Source organism: Colletotrichum costaricense (genome assembly GCF_030867565.1).
Source record: "Colletotrichum costaricense strain IMI 309622 chromosome Unknown Scaffold_13.1, whole genome shotgun sequence".
NCBI classification, from domain to species: domain Eukaryota; kingdom Fungi; phylum Ascomycota; class Sordariomycetes; order Glomerellales; family Glomerellaceae; genus Colletotrichum; species Colletotrichum costaricense.
This window is the reverse complement of record NW_026848242.1, coordinates 928,515-950,313: the sequence shown is the minus strand read 5'-3', so window position 1 is coordinate 950,313 and position 21,799 is coordinate 928,515. Positions and strand designations below refer to the sequence as shown.

General features: G+C 53.5%; 6 protein-coding genes across 6 annotated transcripts; 3 read left to right on the top strand and 3 right to left on the bottom strand.

The window, feature by feature from the left end:
• Window positions 1–2,482: 2,482 nt before the first annotated feature.
• CCOS01_11752 (uncharacterized protein) lies at window positions 2,483–2,710 on the top strand (the record flags this gene model as incomplete). Its single annotated transcript, XM_060459903.1, has 1 exon — window positions 2,483–2,710. The coding sequence occupies one exon, from the start codon at window positions 2,483–2,485 to the stop codon at window positions 2,708–2,710; it is 228 nt and encodes a 75-aa protein (XP_060309734.1).
• Window positions 2,711–4,243: 1,533 nt separating this feature from the next.
• CCOS01_11751 (permease) lies at window positions 4,244–6,134 on the top strand (the record flags this gene model as incomplete). The annotated part of the gene is made up of 2 exons (XM_060459902.1): window positions 4,244–4,324; window positions 4,464–6,134. The coding sequence occupies 2 exons, from the start codon at window positions 4,244–4,246 to the stop codon at window positions 6,132–6,134; spliced, it is 1,752 nt and encodes a 583-aa protein (XP_060309733.1).
• Window positions 6,135–6,388: 254 nt separating this feature from the next.
• On the bottom strand, window positions 6,389–7,973 carry CCOS01_11750 (tRNA-specific adenosine deaminase subunit TAD2; the record flags this gene model as incomplete). Its single annotated transcript, XM_060459901.1, has 3 exons — window positions 6,389–6,573; window positions 6,630–7,359; window positions 7,425–7,973. 3 exons carry the CDS (start codon window positions 7,971–7,973, stop codon window positions 6,389–6,391), a joined length of 1,464 nt encoding a protein of 487 aa, XP_060309732.1.
• Window positions 7,974–9,421: 1,448 nt separating this feature from the next.
• Window positions 9,422–11,749, bottom strand: CCOS01_11749 (uncharacterized protein; the record flags this gene model as incomplete). The annotated part of the gene is made up of 2 exons (XM_060459900.1): window positions 9,422–10,288; window positions 10,340–11,749. The coding sequence occupies 2 exons, from the start codon at window positions 11,747–11,749 to the stop codon at window positions 9,422–9,424; spliced, it is 2,277 nt and encodes a 758-aa protein (XP_060309731.1).
• Window positions 11,750–15,695: 3,946 nt separating this feature from the next.
• On the bottom strand, window positions 15,696–17,984 carry CCOS01_11748 (uncharacterized protein; the record flags this gene model as incomplete). Its single annotated transcript, XM_060459899.1, has 1 exon — window positions 15,696–17,984. The coding sequence occupies one exon, from the start codon at window positions 17,982–17,984 to the stop codon at window positions 15,696–15,698; it is 2,289 nt and encodes a 762-aa protein (XP_060309730.1).
• Window positions 17,985–20,031: 2,047 nt separating this feature from the next.
• Window positions 20,032–21,688, top strand: CCOS01_11747 (SH3 domain-containing protein; the record flags this gene model as incomplete). Its single annotated transcript, XM_060459898.1, has 3 exons — window positions 20,032–20,244; window positions 20,331–20,762; window positions 20,819–21,688. Coding segments are annotated over 3 exons (1,515 nt in total), but the record flags the coding sequence as incomplete, so codon positions are not given.
• Window positions 21,689–21,799: the final 111 nt, after the last annotated feature.

Sequence of the window (21,799 nt, the reverse complement as noted above, 5' to 3'; positions counted from 1 at the left end):
CTGAACGTATCTGACCGATGAATGGAGCAGACCGGTGACCGTGAAAGTGCACTCCTTACTCCGTCCGAACTAGAGTCGTCAAGTCGACGGTGCGGAAGGTCCAGACTTGATAAACCTCGTGGTGGTGGGCAGGTGCGCCGCTGTCCGAGCTGGGCGGCGGCCGAGTGCGCATTTGACTCTCATGAAGAATTTCGTGGCTGATCGAGAATCAACAGACGGCTCGAAGGTGAGCTTGTGCGAGGCAGCTTGGTTCAGCATAAGGCTAAGGAATGGGAGCGCCAAAAAGTGAGACATTCGATACAATGTGGTGGACGCGGGTTAGTTGGCTTGGCAGATTTCGATCGTGACATGGGTATCTCGTTGACCATCAATGAAGTTGACCAAAGAGGCGGGCAGACGCTGTGAATTCGCATACGTGACCATCGTCACTGGACAGACTGGCAGTTCAAGAAACCTTGGGACCGAGGCAATGGAAAACACGAGGACCTGGTGCCTGCGTGCCTTAGAACGAGATGAGGTCTGGAGATGGTAATTAGCTTATGGATGGAGTGGCTGATAAGGTTGACAGAACTCAGAAGGTAGTTGACAAAGGCCAGAACCCCCCGACCAAGGGGGGTCAGGATGCTTATCGCAGATGGCAGATGCGGCCCCGCTCGGCCACGGCCGCTCGCCCCGAGAAGAGCCTAGCTTCGGAGGTGGATCACAGCCACGGCCAATGGCTTCGGATTCAGCAAGAGCCCCGCTTCCGAAGCTGACAATCGGGCGACCGGTTTAGGTAGTTTGGTCGAATCGAGTGAGAGGACAGGTATCTTGCCTTAATTAGCTTTTCCGTCTTTCTAGACCTTTAGAAGGTTGGGTATACCTAGGTACCGTGCTGCAGTAATACGGCGCAGGTATCTGACTCCATGGCCACGGGAGGAGGGAACTCAATGGAAGGCAAGCTTGTGGGGCAGAGCAGGAGCAGGAGCAAAACTGAACATGTTTGAATACCTAGGTATTCGAACCTCGACACCCGGTACTTTGTTTTTTGTTTTCTGTCTTTTCAATGTGTGTGAGGAAAAGGCGGGGCTGGTTGCCTCGATCACGCACGACGCGCATGTTCTTTCCCATTGTCCCCTTGTCTCCCGCCGAGGAAGGAAGAAGAAGAAGAAGAAGAAGAGGGAATGAACAGCGGCAAGGGAAAGGGACGACAGCATTGACAGCGGGAAAGAGCAAACCCCGGGAAAGACCTATACATAGACACCTACATACCTCTCGGGCAACTGCCAACGTGTGCAACACCGCCAACACGTAGTATTCGTAACTTATGGTCCGGAGTACCCTTGGTAAGCTACTCCGTATGTATGTGTAAGTGCTAAGGCAGCTGAGATGGAAGAAGAAAGGAACCTGTAACGTTGAGCGGCTTCCGCCTTTGCCTGGGTGCAGTAGCACCGGAGCACACTTGCCCGGATAGTATGCAGTCAGGATCTAAGCCAGCTAGGTAGCTGAGGCAAGGTCGCAAGGTCGCATGGATCGGTAAGGCGCAAGTCAGCAGCATGTTCCATTGAGTTTAATCCTGACCTGACCTGACTGACACGCCCGGCGACGTGATGTTGTTGCAACTTGCCACGACTTTCTGTGGTGTTTGTACAAACTCTACAGAGTCCGGAGCACAGGCACAACACATACCTTATTTGAGGTGTGCCACCCTTCACTGGTTCTGAGTCCTGGCAATAGGCAGCGACTGTACTCCGTGCTAAGGTACGAGTATCACAACCAGCGTCAACACTCTGGAGCAGTCACGCAGTAAAGGCGGCTCACTCACCGACCAAAAAGGCCGGCCAGTTCCTTGCCTTAGCTCCACAGGTTCGGCCTGTTGAAGCAGGCGGGATGTATCCGCAATTCATTTAGGCACACTTACACTGCCTTAGCCTCTTCTGATGTAGTGCGCCACTGCCGTCTCTTTATGCTCTTTTGCCGCAGTACCTGTCCGACCTTTCTTGCCAGTTGATTGGGCTGGTCGCGTTGCGCAACTCTCTTCTCTGGGGATCTGGTCGGGTCACTTTATTAAGGCTACTCCGTAAGGTACTTTAAGAAAAAAGTTAGGGCAGGCCCGGCGGGGGGAGGGGGGGGGGGGACGCACGCACTTTTGTTGCGACGCTCATTTTGGCCCCGCCCTCGATTGATATGTGCTAAGATTTTCCACATCTGCTTGTCACTGGCGCATCAAGAACCATGTTTGCCCAGCATGCCGCTCTGGACAACCACTACCGACACCAGTCAATACCATCAATAGAATACGCAATACATACGGATACACGACGAGTACAACCCGATTGCAAATGGAACCCCGTCAAAACTTCCAAACAGCCTTCCATTTCCCCATGCAATACGGAGCATCTGCAGCCTGGACTGGCTTGCTTGCCTCGCCTCGCCTTCAGCTACCAATAGCAAATGCCTTCCGCTGCCGTCGGCCCCGGCCTACATCCATGATACATCTTTCATGCCTAAGCGCCATCTCTTTGTGCTTCGCCATCTCACAGTCACCACAATATCAAAGGCTGTTGTCCTTGTATGGCGTCTTCAATGGCGTCCGACACAGCGCATTATCGATGTGACCTGGCAAAAGGCAGCGCAGCTAGAGAAGCCACCATGCCGACGGCCCAGAGCTTCCCTCATCTGCTATCCGTACAGCCTGTTACTTCCAATTGATGATGCCGTATCTGGTTAGAAACTCGCAACTCATCACCACATGGCCATCGTTGGTGTCTGAGCTTTTTGGGCCAACTCTACTTACAAAGTAAACATATTCCCTGAATAGCGTGTTGGCTTCGGAATGGGGCAAGCCCGTTCACAATCCAGATAGCTGGAACGCTGCTTTCGGCCTGTCACTTCTTTCATCTTTCGGGTCCGATATCTTGCTCTTTGCCTGTGTGTGCCATTGGACGACATGCCGCGCCGCCGCCGCCGCCGCCATGCCACCTACTCCGTACACCACATGTATCTTTTCGGCGCATCCACAGTCCCACGTTTCACGCCCACATGGAGGAGCTCATGTCAAGGTATTCGGGCCCCATTGACCAGTTTTAAAGCAGACAAGCAGGTGCCAGCAAGAAGGCTGTGTCCACAATCCCACAATGGGCTCAGTCTATGGACTCCAGTGAGTCGAGTTGAGCTTCTCCGGCACATGGCTTCGCGCGCTTCGAGGCCGGTGCCGCCATCTCATGCCATGCCACGCCATGCCCGCCGTCCGTGTATGCACCGACTGAGACAAGAACTCGATGAAGTCGTTACGACTGCATGCGAGAAATAAAAACTGGGACCAGGATAAGGGCGTCGCGCTAGTCTTTGGGGAGGTTCGGAAGCTGGGCCCTAGAAGGGGGTGCCGTGACCCTTGGCTTGGCCTCGCCTTCGTCCATCGTCTACGCGGTAACTTGTAGGGTAACTCTCAGGAATCCCACCCCCCGGTTCGTCTCCCATGCCCATCTCTGAGTCCCATCTCACTCTCTTTCTCTCCCATGCCCATCCTAGCTCCCAGTTGCCATCTTGGTCTTGGCAACCTCAGCTATCCGGGCAAAAGTGAAAGTACACAGCTTTTTCTTGATCCACCACGCCTGGGCCCTTGCTATGCTGCCCACCCACCTTTTCGGTGATCCAGCAAATGATAATCCTTTCGCACTAATAAATAATGGCTCGAGATTTTCTTTGATAACGCGACTGGCCGTTGTCGTTCGTCCACAAGAGGAGGGGGGCGCGGTCCGTTGCCTCTATCCTGTTTATGAGCCATTGCCCGTGCCAGTCCTAGCCATTGATAAAAACCATCCACCGTTCCGCCCTCTTGGGTTTGTCGATGTTGTCTCTCTAGGCTCGCCTCCCATCCTCGCCCCCGTCGCTGTCCAGCATCCTCTAATCGGTGCCTCAACGGCCACTCCCGATTCCTATCTCATCTCATCTCATCCCCCTGATTGGGCTCTTCCCCTGCTCTGTCGCAGTTGTCAAGAAAACTAGTTAAGAAGCCCGGCTTCGGCTTGTCTTGCTTTGACTTGCTTTTCTCTACAGCTCAGATCTTCGACATCCGCGCCGCAATCTCACTCGGGCTTTGTCAACATCGATCAGATCTCGGGTCACATTTCTTTTATTTATTAAAGTCCTTGCCGATAATATTTCTTATCTTTGGCAAGACTACCTATTCCCAACCGTTTATCGCCATTCGAAACATTGCGGACTGGAAAAGTAAAGAAAGGACGAAAAATTTCGTGCAAAAATGGGGTTCATCCAGAAATGGAACGCCAAGATCGCCGCCGGCCCGGTCGGTCGGTGGTTCCAGCTTGAGGGCTCCGGCCATGTAAGTCGCCAATTCCCCAACTTCCCACCACAACTCCTTCGACATGACCACACGGCCGCCGCTTCTTTGCGCAAAGCGCGCAGGGCAAGGTGTCGCAATGATGATGCGTGACAAGTATGCTAACATATCATGAAAAAAGCCCCGTGAGCGCAAGGGATCACTCTTCTTCACCGAGATGCGCGCCGGTCTCGTCGCCTTCTTCGCCATGGCTTACATTATCGCCGTCAACTCCTCCATCGTCGCCGATTCCGGCGGTACCTGCGTCTGCCCGCGCAACGCCGACGATTTCACTTGTGACAAGGACCAGGACTACATGCTCTGCGTGGCAGAGGTCAAGCGCGACATCGTTACCGCCACCGCCGCCATCTCGTCCCTGGCTACCTTCTTCATGGGCCTCCTCGCCAACATGCCCGTCGGTTGCGCTCCCGGTATGGGCTTGAACGCCTACTTTGCCTACTCCGTCGTCGGTTACCACGGAACCGGTGCCGTCCCTTACCAGGTCGCCCTTACCGCCATCTTCATCGAGGGCTTCATCTTCTTCGGCCTCGCCCTGCTCGGTCTGCGTCAATGGCTCGCTCGCGCCATCCCCCGCTCCATCAAGCTCGCCACCGGTGTCGGTATCGGTCTCTTCCTCACCCTCATCGGTCTCACCTACAGCGAGGGTATCGGTCTGATTGTCGGCGCCACCTCCACCCCCCTCGAGTTGGCTGGCTGCATCGCGAGCGAGCAGGTTGACGGTCTCTGCCCGTCCTCGACCAAGATGCGCAACCCCACCATGTGGATCGGCATCTTCTGCGGTGGTATCTTCACAGTCATGCTCATGATGTACCGCTTCAAGGGCGCCATCCTGGCCGGAATCATCCTCGTCAGCATCATCTCCTGGCCCCGTAACACCTCTGTCACCTACTTCCCTGACACCGTCATCGGCGACTCCAACTTTGACTTCTTCAAGAAGGTTGTCGACTTCCACCCGATCCAGAGGACCCTCAACGTCCAAGAGTGGAACGTCGGAGGATACAGCGGTGCTTTCGGCCTCGCCCTCATCACCTTCTTGTATGTCGACATCCTCGACTGCACAGGTACCCTCTACTCCATGGCCCGCTTCGCCAACCTCATCGACGAGGAGACTCAGGATTTCGAGGGCTCATCCGTCGCTTATATGGTCGATGCCCTCAGCATCTCCGTTGGTGCCCTTTTCGGTACTCCCCCCGTCACTGCCTTCGTCGAGTCCGGTGCCGGTATTTCTGAGGGAGGCAAGACCGGTCTGACTGCCATGGTCACCGGTATCTGTTTCTTCATCTCCATCTTCTTCGCTCCCATCTTCGCTTCCATTCCCTCGTGGGCCACCGGCTGCGTGTTGGTTCTCGTGGGATCCATGATGGTACGCGCTGTCACTGAGATCAACTGGAGGTACATGGGTGATGCCGTTCCCGCCTTCATCACCCTCGCACTCATGCCCTTCACCTACTCTATTGCCGACGGCCTCATCGGTGGTGTCTGCAGTTACATCCTCATCAACGGCCTTGTCTGGGTCATCGAGAAGGTCTCCGGTGGCCGCATCGTTCCGTATAACAAGAACGAGAAGGACCCCTGGACCTGGCGCATTCCTGGCGGTATCCTGCCGCCTTGGGTCCGCCGCGCGTTCAAGGGAAAGAAGGACTTCTGGCGCTCTGATGAACACCAGCATGCCGCTTCCGAGCCCCAGCCCCTGGAGAAGACCATCAGCTCTGAGCAGGGCGGCTCTGTCACCGGCAAGGACAAGGAGATTGGAGAGACCATCACCCCCCATGGTGACAGGTCCTCGTCATGAGCGGAATAAAAGAAGTCTTTTTCGAGGAGTTTTGTGGGATATTAGTCATTTGAGTACCACATTGGGGAATTGGATAGGATACCCGAATGATGATGCATCTTCGTCTATTATTAGTTGCCTTTCGTTGAAAGTACAATAGAACCAATCTAAGATAAATGATGGATCGTCCCATCAGTGTTGATAACCCCATGTAATGATCAATCCCCGTAGTATGTAATGCGTGCGGCTTTTTTTGAAAATGCTCAGCGGTGCACTCAAGCTTCGTCCCTCTCTTTACTGCCATTGGAGACGGTTGAAGCACCATTACTAGCGGCACCTTGGTCGTCGCCGTCAGCGACGTCAAAAGCCTCGGATGGCATAGGCGTTCCGCCCTCGCCTCCAGCTTGTTCCATGGCTGCCAACCTAGCAGCGCGGCCTTCTTTCTTGCGCGGCACTGGTGCTAGAGAAGGTGTCAGCTTACAGCTTCTCGATGGCCCCCTTTAATCAACGACTTACCTCTTCCATTCTCCTGCACGTAGAATCTCCGCAGCAAACCGACAGCTTCGTCGCGGCCCCAACCACCTTCTGCTTCGAAACCTGGCTCGACGTTTCCGCCATCGCCACCTCGGCTCGCGGGACGATTGCTGTTGAGGGAACTCTTTCCCGACGCAGAGCTTGCCGGCCTTGGAGCGTTGGATGCATTGATCTGGATCGGCCTGAGAACAGTGACTGGGTTGGGGTCTTGGCGGGTGTCTGTAGAGTTCTTGTGGATGCTGAATACACCGCCAGTTCCACCAAACTTGTCGTTGACAGCGCCAAAGTAGACCTTCTTGATCCCAAGCTGCCTAAGAAGTCCGGCGCACATGACACAGGGCTCGACTGTAACGTAAAGAGTGCACTCTCTGACGATTGAGCGGTCGACCCGAGGATCGAGATGAAGCTTCTGGCCGTAAGGGTAGAGGTGACCTTTCCTGACATACTCGTCGTCATCCGGGAACAGATCCGATTCATCGTCAGGAACATCTACTTTGGAACGTTCGCTGGCCTGTTGGCGAAGCTGAGCCTCGACGGCCTCCTCACTATTGTTGGGTCGGTAGGACAGCAGTGCAGACAATGCCATGAACTCAGCATGGCGGGTACCGTTCCGGGTTACGTTCGTGGCATTCATGCCTCTCGCAATGACCGATCCGTTGTGGACAAGGACACAGCCAACGGGCGTCTCGTTGGTGCGCAGTGCTAGTCGAGCCTGGATACGATATTAGGGGTGTTCCATTGCTATGAGGGGACTTGCTGGTCGGTCTAGCTGCTTACCATATCCAATGCCTGATCCATTAGCATCTGGTGCATAGGCCTTTCGCTGAGAGGTGTGAGCGTGGTCTGGGGGATGGAGGCTGATGATCGCGGCCGACCGAAGGATTCCAGGCTCATACGGCTCAGGGCCGGAGCTGGAACGGAGACCACCGGGGCGCTGGGCTGGTTCTCCTTGTCATCTCCCGAAGCGGGAACGGGAGCCTTGCTGGAGGGATATAGAGGCAGCGCAGGCTCAGTCGACTGACTGTGTCGAGTAAGAACGCCAGCCATCTCTGCGTCTTCTTGCACTGATGTCTGCCCTGCCTGGCTTGGCTGTGCTTGGGCGGTATTTGTTGCTGGTAGTTGGGACGAGGGCGCTAAGGTAGGTGAGGAAGAGGATGGTGATTTGGAGTTGGGGGTGAATGAGGTTTTGAGGCGGCAAAATATGTTTTGCAGGAACTTGCTTGTCGAAGCCCGCTTTCCTCTATCTTTGTCCTGTGTTCCGGTTCGAGGCCCAGACTCTGGCCCAGGTCCACCTGGAGGCGCATCTGAAGAGGCAGGAGCGTTCATGGTGAATTTTTTGGGAAGGAACCAACTTGTTGCATGCCTTTCTACCCTGGGTACCACAGAAGCTCCACGGATTCAAGCTACGCAGTACGACTGGCACTAAGGTAAGGTGCAGAGAGCACTTGACGACTTCAGAGATGTAGACAATCGTTGCCTTCCCGAAGAAATGAGAATGGGGGCTATTTGCTCTGTGTGTCCCGAGTTAAACCAGAGCCGCAGCAACGGACTGGACTACGGTAGTCTCGTCAAGTAGACAAGAGACCGAGAGATTCTAGGCCGACGCAAAGTATAGCGTATTTCGATACAGGCCAATGTAGAATGTTGCAGGCTGCCCTTGTATTTGGAGAATCCCTGGCCTACTAGATCAGGTAGACATACACCCGAGGCAAGGTAAGTTCGGGTAAGCTGTGAAGAAGTTGCGTCTCTCACGAGAGCTTCCTTTGTCGCTGCTCTTCCTGTTCGAACAATGAATTGGGTTGTCAAGGGCTTTTGTTGGCACTTGACTGGGAAAGTTTCAAGACTGCAAAAACCGACTTTTCAAGTGTCAGAAGGGTTCTGTATGTCTCCTTATCTGACTCTATTGCAGAAGTCCAGGGCAAGGCTGTCCTTCAATACTTGTCCTATTGAAACGAAGTGTGGACCAAAGCCTTGAAGAGCACCTGAACTGAAACCATATGCGATACTGGGCGCTTGTTGTTTAAGAATTGCCCTGAACAGGACTTCAAGTAAGTGGCAGAGTGACAAACAAGGATGACTCAGTCTGGCTGTAGTCAGCACACGTCGCTCGAGACAATAAAGCAAATAAAACTATTCGCCTGGCTTGCTACTCACTATGGAAAAGGAGTATTGTTAGTCACGTAAACCCCTAGCTTTTTAGGAGCCAAGGTTGAATCAGTTTTGGCCCCGATCTACCCTATTGCCATGAATGAAGTTTGCATTAGGTGGGAACACATGGTATCACGTGACCCCGCTGTCAAACGGTGGCACTGACCACTTGAACGTATCCTTCTCAGGGTACTCAAGTTCGTGTTGAGATGAAGGACGAATCTGAAGTCCGAGGTCCTTGGCAAGCCCTTCTACAGCTTTGGAATGGTCGTGTCCGTATACACTGAGTGCACGTCGGGCGAAAGTCAACATGAAGAGGTGTGAGCAAGGCAGTTATATTATATCGTACGACGCTACCACCAAATTTAACTAGACTATACAGCAGTTCATACGCAACTGCTCCGTGTCCAGCATACTGGTTCCAGCCTGTACAACAGAACACAACCTTGCCCGATGATATAGCTGACGTGCATGCCATTCGTGAAGAATGCACGTCTCATCAAAAAACAGAGGGGTATCTCAGAAACCAACGCTCCCAATAGACAGCAACAAAAACACTACGACAACTATCATATCCATACAAGCCAGGGCCATTAGCCCAAGCCGCAGGTGGTCGACACAAGATCTCATGAGAGACCTTGCGCGAGGCCCAGAATCTTTATCCGCGCCCCGTTGACCGGGGTTTGTGCGGATTGGTTCTGTCGACAGGTACGTCGTAGTCTCGTGCTGACACAGGAGAGAAGCCTCGCGCCGTCGCTCAAGCCCTGCGGCTTTGACGTGGCGGTCCCAAGATGGCTCTGTTCCGGTCTCGAGTCATAGAGACTTGAGTAAAAGTGGTAGACCTTGTATATCGCTAGGCCAATAGCGAGTTGAATGAATCGGCCGGCGAACGCCTGTACCATGAGGACTTGCGCAACCAACCCGAGTACAGTCGCAAAGAGTGCCACGTATACCAGGCACTGCGACTTGGACAGCCAGTCGACGAGAGAGCGGCGCTTGCATGTCGAGCTACCACCCGCAACCGCCCCCGTCAGAATGCGTACCCCGCCTAGTACAAAGGCGCCAGCAGAGGAACGGGTGACGCTATGTGTGGTGTTGTGACGACTTTCTGACGACTCTGGCGTGGCAAGCTGGAGCTGAGCATCCGGAGAGACGCTGCTGGACATTCCGCTAATAATTGCTCCACGGCCATTGGCGCCATTGATTGTCCTCGTGATATGCGCGTAATAAGACGCCTCCTCGACGGCGGTCGAGGAGCGTGAGGGCGCAATGACTGAGGACGTTGGTAAACGGCCAACTACTCCTGGCAGTACGCCGCCAAATGCGGTGACATGTACTCCCGAAGAATTGACCGCAGCGCGGGACGTGGCATGTGGCAGTGGTAGTAATTGTGGCGAGCTTGGTTGCAGGGCTGGATCCGCAGGTCGTTGTGAGCGTACACTGCGGGATGTTGCATTGACGTCGGATAGGCTCAATTGAGACTCAGACACGGTCTGTTCAAATGTCAGAATAAGTTCAGGTTGTATCGTGTGAGGAATGCTTACCATCAAAGCGCCCGGAACTCCAGCATGTACTGCTACAGACGATGGACGGTGACGGTGACGACAGACCGCGACGCTGGTTCCTCCCAGTGCAGTTCGGTTTACTGGTACTCCGATATCGTCTGCCAAGTAATCATCTGGTGCCGTCGGAGAGCGACCGAGGTGCACTTGTTGCTGAACTGACGACTCGCCGCTTTGAGGTGAGCTGCGGCGCTGAGACACCGTGCTCTGGGCCTTGGTGGTAATAGTAGTACCAATGTCACTGAGCAGTGCAACGTCGTCGTCCAAGAAGCTTGGCTCGGGTGAGTAGAGGTTGAAGTCGACATAGTTGCTGATGCGTGGGGAAGAGTCCAGGTAAGGAAGCGCCGGTGGCCGGACATCGAGCTCGTCGGTAAATAGCTTGCTGACAACCACGTCTTGTAGGCCATCGGAGCCGTTCCGAGACTGGCTGAATACCATCGAGGGAGTAATGGGAGACTGGCTTGACTCGGGAGTGAGGTGTCCCGCAGGGTCGAAGAAGAAGTCGTACTCGAAAGGCGCGACGTTGGCGGGCTCGTCATCGAACTGAACGAAGGACTCCCAAGAATCTGCCATATCGAGCATGTCGAGGTCCGCGAGTGAGGGCTCTGTGAACAATGCTGGTGTTGAAAATGATGTGCTTGGTTGTGGTGACCTTTCGGTTGCTACTGGCGAGTCCCTCTTCGACGTCTTGGCCTTCTTCGCCGACCGCGCTGGAGCCGCGGCCGCACCCTGTGCTTGTGTGGTGGTGCGCTTCTTGTGGCTAGGGTCACACCTGACCTTCTTCTTCTTGCAGGCGTCGCATGCCTTGATGATGCGCATCAGATGCGCATGATCACGCTGCTCCTTGGTTTTGCAACCGCGAGAAGCAGAGTTTGTGACATCGCGACCATCCTTTGTCATGATCTTCATCCCAGGGAGGTGGGAGAAGTCGTTAGCCTGGGGCTTTGTCACAGAAGATGCGGCCCTCTTGGACGACTTGGAGTACACGGATTCCTGGCTGACGGACGCGGGAGTAGACGCAGAGGCTGAGCCGGGCGTAGACTGAGACCAAGACCAGTCAGAAATAACAGGGGAGACGAAGTTGGAGCTGCTGCTGGAGTTCTGCATGGGGCTAGATCCGGCAGAGGAGATGGCGGAGCTGCTGGAATCGCTGGCAACGGGATAGTACTTGAAGGTCTCTCCAGTGAGCTGAGAGAATGCAAAGAAGTCCATGGAGACGGTAGCTCGTTTCTCCTGAATGGAGGCAGAGCCGGGGAGGTAGGCGTTGACAAGGTCGTCGAGTTCCTGGGTGCCCATCTCAGGGTAGAACTGCAGAGACGCGCCAAGGAAGGGCTGAGAGATAGAGAAGCCTTGGAAGGCAGCGGTAGACTGGTTTCGTATCACGCCGGACATTGCGTTGATAGTGTTGGCTACGGAAGGTATGCGGCGGAATGTAGAAGATATGGTGACGGGGAATCGGATCCCTGCAGTAACTAAGACCGGATTGTTTCCCAAGTCTGCTGAAAGCTTGCTAATGAGAGTGGGTAAGTAATTGTTTGGCCGGTCTCATATCCTACATCAAGCTGCCCGGAATTCTGTATATGTCGAGTTGAGGTAGGACGATGTTTGGGGGGGGGGGGGGGGGGTTTGTCTGCTTTTACGTGAAAGTGATACAAGATACATCGTGAAGGCGAAGTGTCTAAATCCCCAGATCTTCCCACCGAGGAACTACATGCTGCCTTGGGAATCGCTTTGATACACCAAGTCGTATGGAGATTAAAGCTCACCTTGATAGAAAGCTCTCGTTCGAGGCGATTTCCAATATGAATTTGGTGTAAACCGGGTGATGATACTAGATGGGAGATTGTCTCTGGAGACGAAGCTTGCAAGGGGCAGGCAGTTTGTCAGCAACTTGGATTCCTCCTAAGTTGGCTGATGGGGTGTTGTTGAAGGGAAAAGTTGCGGGACAAGAGACGGATCAAGGGAAGTTCTCCAGCTTTGGAGTAGCTTCACACGGGTCTGCTAATCGACGTATTCGGCTTTTCAGTATTGAAGATTGGAAAGAGAAGTTCGAGAGGGAAGCGGGTGAGCCAGGCCGGAGTCATGGATGGTATTTCACTGCTGAGGCCGCAACTGGCTGTCCATCGGTACCCCAGCAAGGCGCAGCCGGTGGTTTTGATTGAGCTCGTCGGCGAGATGAAAGCGGTTTAGCGTAATGCGGACGGTGTCTGGGGATAAGGCCAATGAGAGATGCATATACGGCTCAAGAGGCCCACTTAAAGGAATCTGATTGGCTTAGACGCCCCACAACTTGTGAGCCGGGCGCTGGGTTTTCGGCGAGTATAATCGTCTCTTATTGGTCAATGACGTCCAATCTCAGGTCACGTGGTCCTGGTGACTCAACCCATAGCCAATGGCGGCCGCCTGAGGCTTCAGACAATCAGTCATAATCCGTCTGAGGTCTGACTGACCTGCTCTCACAAGCTCCTGCCACAAGCAACGACGTACCTGAAGGTATCCCATACACATCCTGTCCCTGTATTATGCACGATGACCCCGGGAGGAAGACGTACGGGTACAGATGATGCCAAAAGTTCCCCGGACGCGGCACAACATACTCTGTTCACTTGAGGAGGCTGATAGGATATCAATGGATCCTGTCGTGATCTTGTAAGCGGGGTGGTGCGCGGTAAACCCCACATACCACGAATCCCTTAGCTGGAAAGAGACAACCTAAGACTCCAGAATGCCAAGTCATGCCGGGTACATGAGGCTTAGAACCTCCAGACGAAGGAAATCAAGGTATCCGTACACAGTACAGAGTACACAAGCTTTATTTTACCTTCCGTTCCGTGCCGGAACCTCTCGGGGCTAAGCTTCCAAGGCACCTTTCGAGGCTTTCCACCTCTGGTTTGCCAATGCCACCACACATAGAGCGGAATCTGCCCGGTTGCTGACAAGTGTGTGGCTGGTTTCGCCCAATTGGTTCAAGGCAGCCGGGGTGTGTTACCAGCTAGCACAATACGAATACAGAATGGCTGTCTTCTGCAAATGGGCCAAGCACGGTACTTTTGCTGTGTTATGGGCGTGCCGTTGTAACGCTAGTCTGGTCCTTCGGATTCGAGGGAATCCTTTCGCTCCATTCGGCTCTAGTCCGCAGTCTGTAATGTTCACTGCCAGCTTCGTGCCAGCCGAACCAATTTACCCATGTCGTGAAGTCGGGACGATCGATACCGGAAGTAAGAGGGAAACTATTTCATATAAGTTCCTTCACTCACCTAGATCTGCTTTCTGTATTTACCGTCGCTGAAGAGAACTCGAATGAGTGGACAATATGATGAGACTCAGTTACCACGGAATGGGAGCGATTGCGTGGAACTTTGGTCCCGTATGAATTATCCTACCAATGTCGTAAAGCCGCCCTCACATACCTTACCGAAGGCATTGGTTGAGGACCTGCTGAACCGGAATCACAGCAAACCCCGGTGGCTGAATCTCTATACTTATCGTAGAAGTGATCCATCTGGCACTCACAAAGGTTTCATTCTTTTCGATAACAAGGTACTCAGATCCGCCTGGCACCTGATTCTGCGTAGCAGGTCACTATCACTAGTCACACAATAGCAAATAAAGTTCGGTCCAAAACTGGTCAAGGGTGGTCGACAACTGGGAGGTGCAACACCTGAACGGCCACGTACAATTTCGATATATTTTGCGCAGGATTCTTCATGTCAAGTTTCAGAACTGAACGGATTCTCCAGTATTGCCATAGCTGGATGATGGCTGGCTTGGTCGTTGTAATCAGACTAGGAAAAGGGTGGAAACGGGAAGAGTCGGCGGGAGACTGAGTGTGTTGCTGACCGTGTCTGTACCTCGACCTATCTGACATTTGCTTCCTGTCCCGAAGGAGTCGCAGTAGTTAAGTGTGTGCTATCTTCGTTACCAAGCTATCCCGGTATATGCGGTTTCGTTCGTTGTGTGCAGAATTGGCGAACCTTCTCGGGAACCTTGATTCTAATTGTAACCGTGTACCGGACTTACAAGGCTGGGATGCTTATAATCATTCGCTCGAATCCCCTAAACGCTAACCACTAGATGCCAGCCACGGCTCGACGATGAGGTGGTTGGGAGCTTGCCGGCCAACAGCCCCAAGCATGTAAGTCGACCTCGAAGACACAGCTCCAGACACCTCTGTGACGAACCGTGATGAACAAGAGAACAGTGAATTGTCACCAAGGCCTGTAAGGTAGCGGGGGAAAACGCGAGTGAATTACCCCGCTTGCACAGGTCGCGAGTTTGAGTCTCGTGAAAAACCGCTGCATCGCTACACCTGAGGCTGGTAAGAGTCTCCAGGGATTTGCGGAGGTCCCCCGTGAGGGGGCTGAGCTTTTTCATTTTGTTTCGAGTAGGTGAAATATTGCACGGGGCAAGGCAGTTTACGGCAAGGGCTCATAACATCTCATATGGAGGAGGGATGGACATGTCCTGATAGCATCATCTGGCCAATATCTCACTGCCAACCACGTGGTCTCCAACTTCCTCACACCGAGGCATACTCCCCTCCATCGACCGTTATTTGAGGTGAGCTTCACTTCTACAGCTCGTTCGAATGAACAGTCGATCTATGTAGTATACGTATATCACTTTCATACGGCCGTAGAGGTGTGTGTGCCTTGCAGCATTTGAGTATGTTCAACGAAGGACAACTACGTACAAACGTATCGACCAAGAGTCTCACAGGGTCAATCATTAATAGAGACGAATATTTTCACCAGGACGATGAGCGGCGTTCGCACCTATTGGCGAGCGATGAATTCTGCATTCGTTGTCGGGGTCTGCCCAATCTACAGGCTACTGGACTGTTTATCCTCGCCCCCGTTCATCTCAGCTGCTGGAAGGAACCTTCTACTCAGCTCTGACCCGGCTAGTTCCCGCATCCTAGGAGTCTCTGGTGTAATTCATCACTTCGCTGCCACCTGCGGGGGAGGGGGGAACGACTCAGGACTGATGTTGCGGGCAGCATGTTGAGCTCGATCTCGAGAAATGGAGGCGCATCCAGTCCATTTAATGTAGGGATATATAAATTCATTGGATCAATCCAAATTAGGTACTCGCTCTTCGCCGTTCTGTACCTGCGTAGCTTCATACTACAGTACAATGCTGACAGTGACGAAGTCCCGAAGATATCCTCACTTTCCCAGGTCAAGCGTAAGGCGCGTGCGAGATCCTTGAGATCTGTCTCCTAGGAATGCGACATGAAAACCGCGTCTCGAGGGTCGGGATCGAGGGAGTTCCATGATTCCACTTGCCTATCTATATGTTTGTCGAAATTTATCGCCCTGTTCTGTTGCTAGCCTTATCACCCAGGTCTTGTGCATCCTAACAAATCGTGAGCCTCTTTGCTCCAGGGACCTCCGTTTGCCCTTTGAAACCCAGGAAGTTTCTTTTTGGGCTCACCGGCCACCACGCCGACTTCAGCGCTAGTCCTTGCCTCTGATTTATTGCCAACTCTGCCAAGGTTCCTATTGAGAGCTGCGTCGAGGTTGGCCGCCAAGACTGGCTCTGGAACAGCGCCCATAGCATCTGACTTCTGTGCCGCTTTCCGGCCCCTCGTTGCTGGGTTCTCTAACCGAGTCGTTCTGGTAAGCCTTATGGCTTCTGCTTGTCCAATGCCATCCGACGTTTTAGAAACCGAGGAATTGGCTTCGGAATGACTATTAGTCGTAGCGGGGGCTTCTCTCTGAGGCGCTGCAGTCGCGGCCGAAGTTTCGAGGTATTTGCAAGGCGGTCTTGTGTTGAACGAGCCAATAATTTCCTTACTCTTTACAGTCCTTCGACCTAGAGATGCTAATCGCGGGCCTGGATTGACGTGAACCTCTTCCACGTCGTCTTGCCGGTCCGGGCTACGCCGAGCTTTCCGCGTCCTTAGCGTCTGCGCTGGCTGCAAGGAGTGTCCGGATGATTGACGACGTTCTTCGTCGGAGATTTCAGGCTGAACCAAATCCTCAGCCATCTCGTCGGGTCGTTTGTAGTCTTGCACTCTATCGGCCCTGACATCAACCTTCGGAGCGGCTTCTGTGTAGCCATCATGGGCCGAATTCCCCGGTGAACTTTCTATGGGCAAAACAGGGATCATTGTAGGAGTAAGTTCCGAAGGAAGGGCATCCGTTATGACCTGTCCATCTAATGTTGACGGGTTTGACCCATTTGCGTGTGAACTCAGTTGCCGTTTTTTGGTCTTCGTGGTGGCCTTCCTCGCGACCACCATCAGACCGCGTTTTTCTCTTGTCTTGATGCGAAGTTTGGTCTTTGGCTCTTCTGGATCTTCAGCCTCATCACCTGGTACCAAAGTCCTTTCTGGTACCGACGCTGCTGGTATCAATGAGGTGCTTTCATTCTCCGAGAGGTGTTCGTGTATTCCTGGCGCCTTCCTCTTTGCCGTTGCTTGAGCACGAAGTCGCACAGGTTGAGGCATGGCGCCCTTGTCAGGCCGATCATCTAGTCGGTGTGTAGCAGCTTCTTGTATGCCGTCTTGCGACTTCCTATTGCCTTTTCTTGAGTTTGTTTGCTTCGGGGCTTCGAGGCGACTCTCAGATTGATGACTGCTAGGGCCCAGCACCTCTCCAGGCTTCTCGATGATCTCCACGTCTCTTTCCACGTCTCTTTTCACGTCTCTTTCCACTGATACATCTCTGCGGACAGGCGTGCTTGGCCTCCTGAAGGGCCTTTGACCTAGCGGGGCTTGTCTTGCTAACGCACGGGTGTTACTTGTAGCCGGAATCTCTGACTCGCATGTTATCAAGGCCGTGACATTTCTCGCTGGCACTGCATCATCGTTGGTCAAATCAACGACTGCAGAAGGCTTTGGCCTGGATGAGTTGACGCCTTTGCTTGGAACAACCGAGCGAGGTGGTGCTTCCACAGAGGGAGCAACGCTTCTCGTTGTCGATGCGGGCTGACTTCGCACCGGGGCGCTCGCCGACCAAGACGATAGATTGAGAGTTGCGCCAAACAAGTTTTGGGCGTAGCCTGACTTGCTGGGCGGCGATATCTCTCTCCTTCTCCGCTTGGTGGGCCTTTGAGTCTCGTCATGGGGACTCGAAGATTGCTGAGCCATCACCCGATCTTCATATGGCGATGTGGTTGGGATCACGGCCCTCCCCTGTGGTCCGCGAGGAGTAGTGAAGACGTCAGACAAATGGCGTTGCCGATATTGGGCTTGGGGGTGCTGGACTGATGGCCGTGTGGGTGGGTGAGGCTGGTTTCCTGTATTTGCGGCAGAGCGAGCATGTCGCTGTTCAACATCCTTGGCTCTCTTGTCGAGGAGCTCAGTCAGGTCTTGGTCCTTGCTACCGATACACTCGGCGACTTGAACTATGACGGCTCCGCGCTCCAAGTTGAATTCTTCGCCTTCATCAAAGTCGAAGTCTTCCCGCCAGTGCATATCGCCGATGAAATTCCCTCTTTCATCGTAGACCATGATGCGCTTGTTGAACGTATGAAATTTCAGGCGACCGTCCTGCCATCTTTTCTGTTTTCTTTTCAGATCGTGGGTGAAGAGGCATATGTATTCCAACACTGGGGCGGCAATCGGGAGACCAGAGCCCATCTGGCTATTCTGGTTGCTGTTAAGGCTGGCGAGAGGCATGGTGATCAAGACGATAGCCGCGGCCCAAGGCAACGAGCCGCATGCTGCTTATTGTAAAGATAAGTTTAGATAGCGATATGCATGCCGTGCCTACCCACTGTCGAAGGTAGAGGTGAAGCCTGGTAGACGCGACTAAGTTTGGCGCGTGTAAAGGGCCAGGTGAGACGCCAAGTCACATGATTGGCACTTCCGGTTTAGTTGGTCCGGCCAGCCCGTTCCTTGCTCGGAGTTGCCTACTTCCTTCTCAATACCTCCGTTGCTAAAATGAAGTGAAGCAAGCAAGAGGGTGCAGCTTAGAGATAATTTCCTAAACTAGAAGTGTATGATGCACTCACCCCGCTCACATCATAATGAGGGTGTGAAAAAGGCATCAATCTTCAAATGGATGTTGTCCATCGAGCAGGAAATTGACGTGATGTCGTCTGTCAGGGACCCGGTGGGGGGAGGAGTGCTAGGTTCAGACGGTGCCCGCGGCTTCCCTTTCAGTTTTCAGGGCTTCATGGGATCTTCCTGGTTCAGTATGGGTTTAATGTATGGAATAGGTACCTAGCGACGCGCTCAGCACGCGTAAACATTGAGAAAAGAGCTTAGGCAGTTGGGTTGGCGCGATACGTTTTTCCACGTCGTGGCTAGCTTTCTGGATTCTGGTCTGAGAAATCAGCCTGACAGACTTCCGCAATCCTCCAATATGGGAAAGCCAAGGCACGAACATTCACATGTGTTCATGGGCTGCCGATGTCCCCTCATCTGCAAAGTATTCGTACCTTGCCTGACGGATACCTACCTCCATTTGCCCCTGGGATTTGCTGAGGTAGCTGACACTTCATGGCGGGGCAGCTTAGGTACCGTCAAGTCCCGTCTGAACGCCAAGCGGGCAGGGTGACTGAGACTGGGCCTTGGCTGTCTCCTTATGATGGAAGCCGGGTGGGCTGAAGCAGTGCCGGCAGCCGGCCATAGCTCTGGTACTTCGCTGTACTTTAGCCACCACAGGGTCACGACAAAGCTACCAACTTCGTAGGACTCAAGTCTCACCGCCTGGGAGGCTTGGTTGCCTGCTGGTTCGCACCATGGATTCATCATGGCCTCCAGGATTTGTATTGCGCGGGTCAAAGGCCAAGTTGATCAGAAAGACGGGAATCTCCTGGTCTCGTCCAAGGCAATCGCGACGCGACTCTCAACCAACTTCCATCGATCGGCAGCGACTCGATGTTATTCGGCCTGGGGCTGCTCTGCCATATCTTCGGTCTTGTTCCTTGTTTCAGTCCCCGGACAGTGACACGATACAGGTGGTTGGAAAGATACCTAAATACCTTACCCTGAGCCTAAGGTAGCAGTGGGAGCTGTATTCGTACAGAGCAAATACCCGGCAATGACACATAGCTAAGGTAGAGAATCCATCGACACGAATTAACAGCATGATATCTGTCCACTCCACAATGGCCGAGCTTCGTCTTGCGTATCCTGGGCACTTCCAGAAGCTGACCCGGTTGGTTGGGCTTCCCGTTTGTGCCAAAAAAGATTGGCGTAATTAATCCCGTCCCCCAAATTGCTCGGCTCCCCTCCTTGAAGTGCTAGAAGAACTATTCTTTCCCCGTACTGAGTCTTCGTTCGTAACTTTCTCCGCTTCCACGCCCTCCCATCCAGCGTCAGGTCTAGCCAGTCACCAATCCAAAGGTAACCATCCTCCACATCCCGCCTTCACGCAACCGCTACCTCAGCTAACCACACTAGGTAGGGAGCTAAGCACAGCCTTATTCGATGCTCTTCACCCGAGTATCTACCTACCTAGGAGTCCTACCAACCTCACATAGGTAGGCAGGAACATCCCGAGAACACGGCTTGTCGGCAAGCTTGAGCCGTTACTACTCGTCTGCCCACCAACGCTCTCTTGCTTGACCTACTCCTCCCAACAATCCAACCCCTCCTCCATTTTCCGACCAGCACTGCGACATAACCTCGCCAAACGCTGCCCATAGGTCACGGCTACCCCCTCGTCGCCATACTTCACCACTTGGTCTAAGGTGTTGGAAAAGTGGTAACATTCGCCTGTCCGTCGCTCCACTTGCGCCTCGCCGAGTGTAGCACTGCACTGTTACTCGTCCCCGAAATCGGAATAGTTGCTGCCTGCAAGCTACTCAGCCTCAAGATGCAGTCGATGCAGAGACAATTCGGCAAGCTCATGAACAAAGGGCCCGGGGACAATGCCAAAATTGCTGCCGTCTTACACGACTACGAAGATGCAGACAAACTGCTAGTCAAGGTACCCTCCTCTCACAATCATCTCAACCCGATGAGGTTCTCACATGTGTGTGATATAATCTTAACTCATGGGTCTCGTGTTGCTAGATTATCGAGAATACCAAGACTCTCCGTGAAGCATGGGTCACCATGGCCACTAGCCAGTGGGCTATGGTAAAGGAGTACGAGGGCTTGTACGACCCAATTGTGGGAGCCTCGGAGGGACATAGCCGCCCCAGTGTCCAAACTCCTCAGCTGCAGCTCGATCGCACTTTCAAGCTTAGCGGCGCCTACTCTGACCTCAAGGACGAACTGACCGAAGAAGTGACGGCCATCGATAAGCAGGTCATTGGCCCTGCTACCGAGGCCCATGAGTACATTCAGCCCCTTCGCAAGACTATCAAGCAGCGGGAGAACAAGAGGCTGGACTATGAGAAGGCCCAGGAAAAGGTCAAGAAGCTCCAGAAGAAGCCCGGCAAGACGCCGAAGGAAGATGCTGCTTTGTCAAAGGCCGAGTTCGAGATGACTTGCGCGTCCGAGGTAAGTACTTCATCACGCGGATCTGGGTTTCTGAAATTGACGAACCATGGTCGCAGGAGTTCCAAGTTGCCGACGGTCACATCAGGGAAGCTCTGCCTCCGATCATTGAGGCCGTCTTCACTTTGATTCCTCATATTCTGGCCTCTCATGTTACGATCCAAAACAGGCTTCTCGGGCTGTATTACACTGTACTTCACAACTACTGCGAAGATCACGACTTTCCTTCTCCCCCACCCCCAATGGAGAGCGTGATATCAACCTGGGCAGCGTCTTTTGTACCAATTCAGAAGGAGGTGGAGGCTATCAGTTGCATAGCACATGGCAAGAACTGGAGGCAACCAGTAAGGGTAGGGGACGACGGCCAGGGCCGAAAGACATCAACATCGTCACGGAACGGCTTGGGTCGGACGCCTTCTGGCATGAACGAGGGTGCAACACCGACCCCTCGGACCATGCGAATCCCCTCAAACAACGGAGGGAGCCGTCCATCTATGGCGAGGGAGCCGTCACCTCAACCTAGCCCGCAGTCGAGTAGCACGAATGTCTCGCGGTCTCAGCTCGGATTGCCAACCGACTTCACTACCGCCACGTCCCTTGGGAAGACCCAGGGTTCCCCCAACGTGTCGCCATCATACTCACGTACCCAGTCCGAATATTTCGGTCACCAGTCGGGGCTCGTCCCCGGTCAGGGGAGTCTGGCAGGGAAGAAGAAACCACCACCGCCGCCCCCAGCCAAGCGCTTCAAAGCGCCGGAAGAATTTGTCGTCGCCCAATATGACTTCGCAGGGAGCAACGGAGATCTGAGTTTCAACGAGGGAGATATGATCAAAATCATCAAAAAGACAGACACAGATCAGGATTGGTGGGTAGGCGAGATAGGTGGCGTACGGGGCAGTTTCCCTGCCAACTACTGTAAAGCTGCTTGATGCCCGATGATGAGTTCGAAATCTTCACATATCCGGGAGAACGATATCGTTCAAACATATCGGCAAGGAGCATTCATGGAGTACTAAACAAATGTGAAGGTGGAAGTAGTG